Source organism: Manduca sexta, chromosome 21 (assembly GCF_014839805.1).
Source record: "Manduca sexta isolate Smith_Timp_Sample1 chromosome 21, JHU_Msex_v1.0, whole genome shotgun sequence".
NCBI classification, from domain to species: Eukaryota; Metazoa; Arthropoda; class Insecta; order Lepidoptera; family Sphingidae; genus Manduca; species Manduca sexta.
The window spans coordinates 13,495,165-13,508,545 of record NC_051135.1 but is presented as its reverse complement, the minus strand read 5'-3'; the positions used below and the strand labels follow the sequence as shown (position 1 = coordinate 13,508,545).

At 38.3% G+C, this 13,381-nt stretch overlaps 1 protein-coding gene across 1 annotated transcript; it reads left to right on the top strand.

The window, feature by feature from the left end:
- The first annotated feature begins 244 nt into the window (after positions 1 to 244).
- Positions 245 to 12,002, top strand: LOC115442242 (synaptic vesicle glycoprotein 2C-like). Its single transcript, XM_030167249.2, has 11 exons — positions 245 to 469; positions 2,704 to 2,865; positions 5,846 to 6,008; positions 6,781 to 6,902; positions 7,848 to 8,086; positions 8,425 to 8,591; positions 9,380 to 9,488; positions 9,713 to 9,900; positions 10,403 to 10,501; positions 11,060 to 11,187; positions 11,879 to 12,002. The coding sequence occupies exons 1-11, from the start codon at positions 340 to 342 to the stop codon at positions 11,947 to 11,949; spliced, it is 1,578 nt and encodes a 525-aa protein (XP_030023109.2). The 5' UTR covers positions 245 to 339; the 3' UTR covers positions 11,950 to 12,002.
- The last annotated feature ends 1,379 nt before the right edge of the window (positions 12,003 to 13,381 follow it).

The following is a 13,381-nucleotide window of genomic DNA, read 5'->3' as shown; positions in this document are numbered from 1 at the left end:
ATCGAAAAATCGTCCGAAATTAGCCGACCGCACCTTATTGGATAAATAAATTACAATTCGAAGTAACAATGAAGAAATAAATTTACTGACTGTTAATATATTTGTCATATTTGTTTTAGTGAAAAAATATGTAAAAATTATGTATGTATACACTGTATTATTCAGTTTTTATCAATTCTGTTTACAATCTTATCCGTCAGTTGGACGATTATTGGAGTATCGGAGTATTATGCGATTCATAAGAGATAAAACTCTTCCAAAATAGACGATAATAAATATAATGCTACCGACTGCCTAACTATTATAACTCCGAAACTTAACTACGAAAACAGGTTCAAAATGTTTTTTAAACGTTGTTACAGTCAAAGAAAAATGAACGAAGAGGTTGACGTGCAAAGTGACTTGGCAGTTGAGACTAAAGTAAAAGAAAAGGAGAATGTGGATTTAGAAGATGCTTTAGATTTGGCAGGTCAGTGAAAGTGTTTTAAGTGAGCTCTAGAACTAGATAAGTAGATTTTAGGAAACGGTAAATGTAAGTAATTATTGTGATTAGTTATAATCAGGGTTTTTTGTAGGGGCATGCGAAATTTCCAAAATATTGAAAAATGCCCCGAATCGAGAATTAGCATGCCTCCAAAAAAGATGTGACAAAAAAAGGCCTGGTTATAATAATTAATAATTCGCCGACTTTATAATGTTAAGGGAGTTAATTCGCGTAGTTTTTTTTTCTGTGTACGTATAAATGATTCCTTTTGCATCAGTTTTCGAATAGTACCTATCGAAATAATTTAAATTTAATTATTTGGCATGGGATTCTGAACTTTAAAGATGTAAAACTCTTCAAACTTAAATAGTATTTAAATATTATTTTTGTATTTGGTTCAATATAGACTTAAAATACTACTGTAATAAGAATATTGTTATTTGGCTTTGAACTTCGAATATCCAGAAGGGAAATCTTCAGAATTAAATATGATTTTGATGATAATTTTTAATATGTATTAAGTAAAGGTTGAAGTTGCTACACTATTAAGAATATTATCGTTTGATTTTAAACTTAAAAGATGCGTTAGGAAATTCACAAAATAAAAGAGGGTGAGAATTATTTTCATCTTTTTTAACTCACAAAATATTAAACCTTTTAACTAAAAATAGAAACGATTTCAAAACTAATATAAAAGCAATAAAATGTTTCATGTTATTTATAGGGGTTTAATAAGAAATTAATTAAGCATAAGCAGTAATCTCTGTAATTCGTGTTGTTGTTTATATTACACAGATAAAATGTTATTTTGAGTTGGTACCTAATTTATGTTAAAATAATCAAAGATTTTTCTATATTTTAAGTAATCGTCATACTACTTTTTTATGAAGATTCGAAAATAAAGTTGACCGTCAATAGTCCCGTTACCTTACCAGGCCAGTGTCCCTAATTAGTGTGCCAGCACTGTATACTTGAAGTTAATAATTTTTTTTTGTACTATCGGTTTTTGAAGTCGATTTTGTTTTTGTTATTATTACTTAATAATTATCTTATGATTTACTTAATGTGATGAAAACAATGATGTTTATAATTTTTGCACTTATTATTTATAACTCAACTATTTACAATATCAGTGAGTAGAATATTGTGTGTGTGTGTGTATAAGTGTCCTTCGCACAGTTCTGATTTTGTTCACTCTTCCTTCGCTATCCAATCTATCCTTCTTTGGAACGCACTCCCGCTCGAAATCAGGTCGTCCTCAACACGGCTGGCTTTTAAAATGAGAGTTCGTCGATTGTTGCTGGCAGAAGTAGCAGATTCCTCTAATTGACTTATTAGTGTATTTATATATTTATTTATTTTTATATATGTATATATATATGTATTTTTTATATATATATCTATATATTTATATATGCGAGTATGTTTTAATTACATTTGTTTACTATTTCTCTTCTTATTTGTTTTTCACTTCTTTTATTATACACCTACCTCCATCCTCTCTACACCACCCCAAGGTTGACTGGGAGAGAATGCCCATGGCATTAAGTCCGCCTGTATACCATGTGTACAAAGTGTTAATAAATAATAAATAAATAATATTGGAAAGAAAGAAAACGATATAATTTTGTCGCAGTCCAGGGTTACATGCACTCGCATGGCTACATAAAGGCACTTACGTAGTTTTATAAGAGTAATTTGTCACAGCATGCCTCATATATGATTGTGTTGTACGCCTTTATTTATCCACTAATGTGGGCAAAAGTGTGGGTGCAATACACAGGTGCACTCTCTGTTCCTTTAGTCTCATAGTCGCGTGAGGCGGTAATCCGACATGACTGGAGAGAACCAAAGGCTTTAGGTGCTTTTCGAGGCACGGGGGCTTCTAACCCCACATAGGAAACGTGCCGCACCAGGCGGCACCGCGCCAGGGCGCAGGACTTAGACACTTTCGCAGAGGAAGCCCGCAGCCGTCCCTCATACGACGAAAAGGGTCACCGTAATGTTTTAGTTGATATGTTGCACATAGGTTACTCAGCCCGGCGGTCCCCCGAAGATCAATATCAAACCCCGACAGCATCTAATGCACTTAGCGTGTGTTATTTTTGAATGTTTATACAAACAAGCACGCCATTATCAATCTTTCATGCTGGATGAGCTCACTTGCTTCTTCGCTCATGAAATATATACTCATGCTATAATGAAGGTTAATTTGCCAGGCCACGGAAAGTATCAGTGGTTCCACAGCAGCCTGATGCTGTTTACGTTGCTGGCGGCCGTACTGGAGATGGGTGGCATCGCCTTCGTAATGCCGGCCGCCACGTGTGACCTTCAGATTCCAGATAACTTGAAGGGCATTCTTACATCCATACCTAATATTGGTAAGTAGAGATATTTTCGTAGTAATATCAGCCTTGTATATACTCACTGCTGGGTACAGGCCATCTCCCACTGAGAAGGTTTTAGGCCTTATTCCATCACCCTGGCCTAATGTGGGTTAGCAGACTTTACACACCAAAATTCTTACGAAGAACTTTAAAACTCTCAGGTATACAGGTTTCCTTACGAGATGTTTTCCTTCACGCTTTGTACTGCCTTTAAACTGAAGCATCAGATGGTGTTTCTGCTCACGAATACGCCTGATTCGAATGGTTAACGCGATGTCAACCACTTTGTTTTACCTCCACTTAATACGGACATAAATCCATTGCTAAATTGTAGTTGCGTCTTTCGGGCTAAAATGCCTCTGATAATCACCAGCGTGGGTGATCGTACCACGCTTCATCAACGAACGCTACTCAAATCATCCGACGTAGATGGGAATTTCCAATGATAATAATAACTTTAGATATTCAAATTTGTTGATAAGGAATAAAATATATTTGCAATACGTCAATAATCTACATCAATATCTATTAATTGTTTTTATACATGCTTTGCGAAGCATACAAATATAAAGCCCTGATTAAATTAATAAGCGATAATGTTTTTTTTTCGCGAGACGTTAGTAGATTAGGTTATAAAACTGTTGACATCCTTCAAAACGGAGACAAAAGACCAAGATCTCGTGCTTAATGATATAGATATTTGAAGCTGCAATTCCAAGAAGCAAGGCTACGACTAAGTGAATAGTAGTGCAAGCGATAATTATTAAAATTAAATATAAATGTTATTAAACAATTCACTCAACTAAGTGCTATTAAGTATATATTATAAATATTGACGGATTACTTGCGATATGTATAATCCCTCCTATGTAGTTTATAGGTAGTCTATAAAGGAATGCTTCCACTCCGCCAAACACCGAATTCGAGGCATATGGCGATGCATCACGAATACGGCAGCTTTTTAATTTGACCACGACCCCTATGTTAATATTGAAGACTACGAAGAATATGCAATATATCATTTGCAGCATTTTTTTAACATAGTATCGCGGTGTTGTTACACTGCTCCCAAATCAAATCAGTCATTTATTCCGTAAATAGACTTTTGCAGGCGCTTATATACGTCATCATCAAAGGTGAATGCAATGCTATTCGATAAACAATATCGGTCGTTACTGCGGCGGTTTAGGAGCGACAACAAAAGCCCAGGTTTATTACGTGGTACGAGCTTTATTTCTGCACCTCCGCGTTACACTTTGCACTGGTTGCTATTATTAAGCAACACGAGTCACTGGCCGGGGAACTTCGAATCAGGGGAATGGCACGTGGATGATGCACGTGACTGGCTCCGGTAGCAGCTCGCCGGGCAGTTGGACGGCCACGTGGAATGTGCAGCGATGAGCACGTGGTCAAGGTCAGCTCCCGCGACGTTGGTAATGCGCAGTTGGACGGGATCGGGAAGCAGCTCTCCCGTATCGTCTGCTACGGCTCAGCACTCTTTGTCGTGAACTGTGTACTGTCAACCGCATGCCGTGACCCAAAAATCAGAAACCACCAGGTCGGAAAGCAAGCTAGGCTTACATTACGCGCGAGCGACTCGTGATAGCTCTGAAGCATTGATGCCCAGAATACATAGTCAGCGGTTAATTAGAATTGGCGTGAATGACATTGCACGCTTATTTACATAGGTGCCATTTAGTCTATTGAAATGTTACATTTTTTAGGCCTTACCTTGCGTTTTTTAGAGGACGCAATTTTATGTTTTTGCAGTGTAGGGGGGGTCAGTGTAAAGCTAAAACCAAGTTTGTGGGGTCGCCACCCTTGTCCCACGGCCGCCATCTTGAAAATAGTGGTTAAAATGGTTTTTACGATGTATCTCTTAAACTATTTATCTGAGAAAAAAAAATTATAAACATTTTTGTTGCAAATTAAATTCTCTACAACTTTGGTCCAGTAACTTCTTGTCGTAGAACTATAAATTAAAAAGTTATAAGTGAAAATGTTAAAAAATTCAATGTTAAGCATTGTCCATTGTAACGTCATCAGAACGTGTGCCGTGTGTGAAGCCGACAACCGCGGGTTTGTGTAGTACGTAATGAGAGTACAAAAAAAAGTATTATGAAACTTATAAACACACGTTCTGATGACGTTGCAATGGACATTGCTTAACATTGAATTTCTTAACATTTTCACTTATAACGTTTAATTTATAGTTCTATGACAAAAAGTTACTGGACCAAAGTTGTAGAGAATTTAATTTGCAACAAAAAATGTTTATAATTTTTTTTTCACCGATAAATAGTTTAAGAGATACATCGTAAAAACCATTTCACCCTCTATTTTCAAGATGGCGGCCGTGGGACAAGGGTGGCGACCCCACAAACTTGGTTTTAGCTTTACACTGACCCCCTCTACACTTCAAAAAAATAAAATTGCAACTTTTCAATGGACTAATTCGGCCGTACCTCAAAACAATTAACAATATTAAGTAATGATGACTCTGGTTTGATAGTCACAACTGCGAGAGCGTAAAGCATTCACTGTATAACCACAGACTAATTTAATTAGAAAATAATTAGTAACGTCACATTACGTTTATAATTAATGGTAAGAATTAAGATCACTTCTCTAGAATTATTTCATTGTCACATTTACTCAGCGACTGATTTGCCACAAAAGAATATTAGGCGATAGCGAAAGACGCACTTATTAATTTATCCAAGTGTTAATATATTTCAGTCAATCTCAAAACAATGGCGCCATGTCTTGGATCTAATAGGCCAATGTTCCTTAGGTATCCTCATTTTAGGTGAACAAGAAAAATTACCGAATGAACCTGTTTGTGAAGTCTACTAATCCGCACTAGGCTAGAGTGGTGGAATGAGGCTTAAAACCCTATTATTGGTAAGGAAGCCCGTACGCAGCAAAGGGACGGTATAAAATACAGGATTGCTATTATTGTACGTTGTTCCAGGGGTGATACTGACAGCGACGCTGTGGGGTCGCGCGGCGGACACCCTGGGTCGAAAACCAGTGCTAATCATCTCGTCAGCTATGTCCGGGCTCTTGGGCCTGGCTGCTGCATTCATGCCGACTCTGCTGGGGTTTGCGTTGCTTAAACTGGCTGGCTCTTTGTTGTGAGTATCTAGTTAGGAGAAAGTAAAACATATGAGATTTGGTCATGTAAATTGTTATTGTATTGCATCACATTGCCCAAGGCATTCAGCCACAACACAAGACACACGCTGGTTTAATAATAGACCCTAGCATAGCAATTTAAATGAAGGAACTGTCAGTGTAAGTATTTGTATATGTCGTAGTGAAAACTGTTTACTTGCTTATTTTTTTAACATGACCGGCAAAGTATCACCGGTGTATATTTATTTTCCAGACAGTTATTCAATTATTGAAACACTTCTTTACTTCACTAACAATTTACTGCATAGTAACACTAGCGGAATACACAATGTGCTCGGTTCGAGCGTCCAAATAAGACTCGTACAAAAACTTCTACAATATTGAGCTCTCGTTGTTCGGCCAGTCCTTATATTGACAGCAGTCGACCTCCCTCCTCTTCTAATACTTCCTCGATGTAATGATAGATGGCGCCACTATAGCTCCGTAAATTCACCTATTCAACGAATAACGAGGTGCTGCGGCGACATATATAATAGTTCATTCATATTGTTTCCACAACGCTATTTTGTAATGAATTGTGTTGATAGCGTTTGTGAAGCGCCTTATTGACTCACTACGTTACCAGCGGTGTGCAGTGGGGACACATTGCCAGGCTTGTACTAAAAAATCTTTTTTTGTTTTCCGTTAGCGTTAACGATTGTTAAACGGCATCTCAACTTCTACCCCTGTAAATACAAAACACAATACTAGTATATCGTACCCTCTTTCCAGTTTATCAAGTCCCTCGTCACTCAGCTTCGCATATGCGTGCGAGATCATGCCAATGAAGTATCGAGATATAACTGTGCTTATATCTAACGGGCTGGTCATGGTGCTGTCGACCGTCATTCCAGGTAAAATTCAATTACTCTCCCACTTTTACTGATGGTAGGTTTCTCATATGTGAGAGTTCGCCTAGGTAGGTACCTCCACAATATGTAGTCATTGCTGCGTTTCGGTTTGAAGAACATTGTATCCAGTGTAACTACTGAACATAATAAGACTCAACATCTCATGTCTTAGGATGGCGAGCGCAGTGGAATACCAAACAATACTTCGTAATTCTAGGTTTTGGGTGGTGTTTCCACTGTTTATGGGCAGTCGTATCGCTTGCCATCAGGCGAACGGCAAGCTCGTCTCGTCATTCAAAGACATAAAAAGAAACTTATAACTACAGACGCAAATATTTATATCTAATGTAACATGAGATATTAAAATACCTATTTGAAGCTTACACATGTGAAAATTATGCAATTTTCGCCGAGATCTCATTTTTCCACACTCGATTTATTCTAGTTTTTTCCTGAGTAAAGCACATTTCTTGTGCTTTATTTTAAAATCCTAATTGTTCCTGCGAGAACCCTGCAAAATTCTGTTGCGACTCGTATTGATAAAGTTATGATAATGATGCGGCATGGTCAATTCTCGAAGAACGTAAACCACAAGGGAAATATTAGTTGAAAGGATTCTTTTTCAAACATGCGGCATTGTGTTAATAAACTGTTAATTTTACAATTATTGCATTTAGCAAAATCCAAATTTTCTAAAAATCGTAAATTAGATACAAAACGATTAATATTAGAAGTAACTACCTATTCCTCACGGATAAAAGTTTATTTTTTGTCAAATGGAATATTTTTTAATGTTTGACACGTTCCGTGTTTAATAGAATGTTTACTCGCTGCCAAAATTGCCTGCATTTGTCTTCGCATACATGTTCACTTCACGATAAAACTGTGTGACATGAGATTCCATTACTCGAACGAATCGTTTATAAGGGTTCATATTTTAAATTCCAGCTTTTGCTTGGCTAATCCTCCCTTATTCCTGGCGGCTTGAGATAGGCACGCTCGTCTTCCGACCCTGGCGCCTCCTCACCGTTGTCTATGTAATGCCTTTGATCATTGCCGCGGTGTTTATGCTGGGAATGCAGGAGAGCCCCAAGTTTCTGGCCACCAGGGGAAAATGGCAAGAGTCATTGGCAGTATTGCGTAGAGTGTATGCTTTTAATACTGGTTTGGCACCAGAGGAGTACCAGGTAAGTGGTAAATTTCACTTATAACTGTATTTAAAGCAATTAAAGTTAGTAATGTCCAGAATCGATTTGACACATATTTTATTTAAAAAGGGGGTTTATACTCGAAATTAAATTATTATTAAAAATTTAATCAATGACATCGGGATGGCAACGTATGGAATCTTACTTAGAAACGAAATTAGCTGTTAGCTGAAGGCACGGATTCCTGATGCACCCAATACATTACATTAATGCTGCAGGAAAAATTAGCATTAATTTAAGCACGGCTGTGTAGCCGTACTAGTGTTAGTTAGATTATTCCTGCTGTAACACGAAAACATTGTTACTTTACTCTGCAGGTAAAATCCTTGAAAAGCTCTTCAGATACGGTGAGTGAGGGATCAAGCGACTCCAACGGCGAGCTGGCTCCGGGTCCTCGCAAACTGACTGCGATGGCGATGCTGAAGCCTCCACACGTCAAGTGGCTCGCACTTACCAGCTTCCTCATGTTTGGTATCATGTCTGTGTATGTATTTATAGTTCTTACATTACTTGTTCGTTGTGAAACACTAGCTTCAAAAATGCATGCTGCTTACTTGACGGAAAGAAATACCTAGCTCTTGATCGTCAGAGAGCTGAACTGATTGGTTGTGAACAGCCAACGCCATTACTTGGCATTATGAGACTTATCAATTAACATCTTGTCTTCAGGTGAAAAGCGCAGTGGACATCCACACAGTAGTTTATAATTCAAAGTACTGTATGGTGTTGCTACTGTTTATGGGCGGTCGTATCGCTTACCATCAGGCAAGCACTATCATGTAAGCATCATGCTCATCTCGTCATTCAACTGCAATAAAAAAGGCTACACTGGATCTAATAATTCTTTTAATAATATGAAGCTACAATATTCAAGGTGTTAAACGTTTTTTTCCGGCCACCGGTGTTATATTTGTCCATAGACGTTATAGGCTGCGACCATGGGACGACAGCGGCGTGAACGTTGGCAGATTTTACATTAGAGGTAATATAAATAATGTCTACCACCGACTTTAGGTCACCACTGTGTTGAACAAAAAAATTTTGGTACGAATTGGTTGCAGTTGAGGTCATGTTTGTTTTTTGCTCCCGCTCATTAGACACCTAGATGCGGAACATATGGTGGGTGGCATAAAAATTGGCTGGTCTGTACTTAAAGAAAGTCTCAATCCGACGCTGATGGAAACAGATGTCTATAAAGTAGAATCTGCGAGCATACGCTACTTTCCGAGCAGTATACATATAGAAAATTTGTAAACATTTTTCTTGTTTCAGGCTGAGTGGGCTGTTTCTCTTTGCCCCTGATATACTAAACAGGACTCTTTTTGGATCGGAAGACGAAGTCGGCACTGTATGTGTTGTGCTTAACCCGAATGGCAATTCGGTAATTAATATTATTATTATTATTAAAAGAGACAAAAAAAGACTTATTTTATACGACATTAAATTACAAGACCGGAAAGTCGTTTGAGTTGTATCCGTCAAGCGACGCGACGGACCCTTGGAAGTTATATTAAATACTCAATTTCTAATGAGTCATATTGGATCATTAAAAATAACATTTTTGTAAAATCTATAGTTTTATTATAGAATGTTATTTTTTTCTAGACAGACACCGGCGCATGCGTGGACGACATCTCTCATGAAGCATTTCAGATCATGGTGATCTCCACGCTCATATTTGGCGTGATTGTGATGGCTGCCAGCATGATGCCGCTCTCCAAGAAGGTGGTGCTGGTCGCAATGTTCGTCATCGTTGGTGCCGCATGTCTCGTCTCTGTGCTAACTACGAACATGTATGTCTATTAATTTTGTATACAACATCATTATGTCTACTCGACGGTTAACAAAACTCAACCAATGTATTACATTATCAGAGCACGGCTAAATGACCCCAGTCCATCTGATGGTGATTGAAGTGGGGTCCAGATGCGTATTGACTGTTGACAGTTGTTAATACCGTGCCACTTGAAATAAACCGGATATAAGTGGGTCACTATGGCGGGTTTTACACCTTGTGTACGGTGGTCGCTAACTTCGTGGATATGAGTCAACGGCGGCCTTATACGAGAATAAATTGGGCAACCTCCCGGACCTCGCCCTTTAGGGGGGCTTCATCATCAACCTGTTATCTAAAGAGTTTTCCAGTATCTCACATACGAAATTATGTATCGGGCAATTGAAATAGTGGACCTTTTTATTAGCTGCCGCCCGAGGCCTCGCGCCGGTTAAGGCTGCCACTGATACAAGTATCCTTCCAAAAACATAACATTACTATAACGAGGTGATTATTTTCAGGATTCTTGCCGCAGTGACCATGTCCTGTCTTCAGCTGCTGTCGCTGGGCATTGGACCCGTCATGGCCTACGTTGTTAGATTTTTCCCGACGAGTTTAAGGTATGTTTTATCACAAGTTTTACCCCAAAAAAAAAGGTATGTATATATGTATTTCCTTTCCAATGTATATTCACCAATTACTCCGTCAATTGCGGACTGATTTTGTTTTTGCGTCAGATTTGGTATCATTCCGAAATCGTTAGTATTAACTTTGGACTTTGAAGATGCGAATGGGAACTCCTCAAAATTAAATATGATTGGAATTACTCTTTTTAAAGTGTATGGTATATAAAATTTCTATCCATTAAAAATGGTGCTTAAAAGAATTGTTGCAGGTGTAAAATATCAAACATATTTGGCATTCTAAAAGCGCTATATGCTATAGAATCTATATGCCGAGGGACCACAAAAGGCTATCTGGCTGTATTTAAAGTGGATAGAGTACGTGACGGTCCTGAGGCTTCTGATATTTGACACACGATTTCTTAAAACAGGGTATTTGGTACTAACCGTACAAAATGTAACTTCACATATTGATTTCTTGCCAGGCAATGGTACTAACACAATCAATCTAGGTGCACAGGCAGCGTGGGTTTACAAGAAGATTCTTTGTTCTAGGGGCACAGCGGTGGGCGCAGTTCTCATGTTCGGACGACTGGGCTCCGCCGTCGGTGCCAACGTAGCCGGGCTGTTACTAGCCGCCGCTTGCACCGCCACCTTCTACGGGTTCACAGCTTTATTATTCTGTAAGTATTAAATACCGTTGTCTTGGTTTTCTGTCACGATTTACTATAGATTTCCGGAAGAGAATTCACAGCATTACATTCATTCATATGGCTGTTAAAACTAAGCTGAATAATTTCTGAAATATGCTTGAAAAAATGCGTTGCGCCGACCCCACAATGGAATGAGATAACTTTTTCATTACATACTAATTCCGAAAAAGATTTTGACATTATATCGTAAGTTGTGTAATCGTAATGCTGTAAAAATCTCAAAATGTCTAAAAATCCTAAAATGTTTCAAACTGCTCTGACGCGTTACTCAAACTGCGCGTCTGAACGTGACGGTTATAGCAAGGCTGCTGTCATTTTTGGCGAGTCACACATTAATTAGTAAAATATTGTCTTATTTTCGGTGAAATTAGCCAAAGATTGCATTATCTTCGGCCGTCTCTCAGTAACAACAATCTAGGACATGAACAATAATAAAGCTAATTGATTGAGTAATATAGTTTTAACTTTATTTTCTACAATTTTATATCTCTACGGTCTGGCTTCACCAAACATAATCTAATTTGAAATGGACAATTAGAAAGCCGTTTTTAATAAACAGGATCGCGACCATATTTCCAAGAAGCCTAGCAAACTACAAAGGGTTGCTAGGCAGCTGCTCAAAGGCTGTATATTTTTTTATGGATGATGACTTTTTTTTCAGTGTGCGCAGCTCTGAGCTTTCTCCTGCCCGGAGATAACTCGAGAGATGAAGATTCTAGCAGCCAATTATAGTGTTAAGTTATATATAAAATATGCTAACTATAAAATAAACTATTGTAATATAAGAACCAAAATTGTTTTTTTTTTAATTGCCTGAAAAAACTTTAACAAATTAAAAAGACTAGTTAGTCGTTTATAAACTGCAAATACTTAAACAGTAGCAATCCTATTTCATCCGGGACATAGTGCTTGGAGTGGATCAGAATAAAATATTTTCTGAAACACCTTTTATTTTGTTAGGTAACAAACGAACTTTTATGGATGCTTTTATTTATTGCTAGTAACAACTTGATAATAATTATCATATTTGCAAATCATTTGTACTTAATACCTTGGAATTGTGAAAATAAAAAGTTATCCGTACTTCATTTGCGTGAAATTTTGCAATTGCTAATGTACGCAACATATTTAATTGCAAGATTTCACGCATACTCATTAGTGACTCATGTTTCAGGACAAGAGTCAGTTGTTTTGTTATAATATAAAGTTATCACTTTATAAGTACTTATAATATACAGGGTGGATTTTCGAGATTGGGTAGCAAGGCATACCTTAACTGCCATAGACACAAGAAAACGTTCTTAGGAGTCTGTCCGTCATTTTTGAAGATATTCAGATCCGCATTCAAAGTTTTTGAAAAGTGTATAGGTGTTGGTTGTTGGTGAAGAATGAAGAAGAGAAGAATAGTCGAAATTTCAGAAGATACAGTTTATTACGCACACAGAAGAAATACTATAGAAATAGAAGGAGTAAACTAGAGGAAAGTACAGCGAGAGAGTTCGTTAAGCAAAGCAACAGCTAATTTATTGCCGTAGTAGGCGCAAGCGTACGGTAATGGGTGACACGGTCTTCGCGAGCGATTTTGTGTACCGACTGGCGTGGCTGGTGGCCGGCCGCACGCGCAGCGGTCAAATTGCCCCCACGCGTGGCCACGCCTCGACGACGCGTCGTGGAAGCGCGTGTCATCTGTTGGAACCTTGACAGAAAAAACATTAGCGTTAGCAATACAGGCATTTTCGATCAAAGTTGTGCTATTGTCTATTAGGCGTTCGTTTATTTCGGCAGTCTACTATTAAATTATAAAAACTAAGAAAGTCAACGCCTATTATTGGCTTTGTAACATTTGCCATAGTAAAACGCCAAGGGAAATTGCGCCTTAAACCTAAATTTAATTTAAGCTCGATGAAGCCGTATGTCTCGATCGGCGATCCATTGGCTGCGATGAGGTTGAACTCGGTCTTGACACGACGATCCCGAAGCGCAGAACGAGGGTAGACGCAGGGGTCACTGCCGGTGTCCATCAAAAACTCTATGTTCGTACTGCGGTCGGTAATGAAGGGGCGACCTCCATTAGATGGACAATCGTTCGTCACGAGTAGGTACCGATTGTCTGTAGCATTTCCCGCCTTAGAGAATTCACAAGGCTTTAAGCACCTACGAGCCT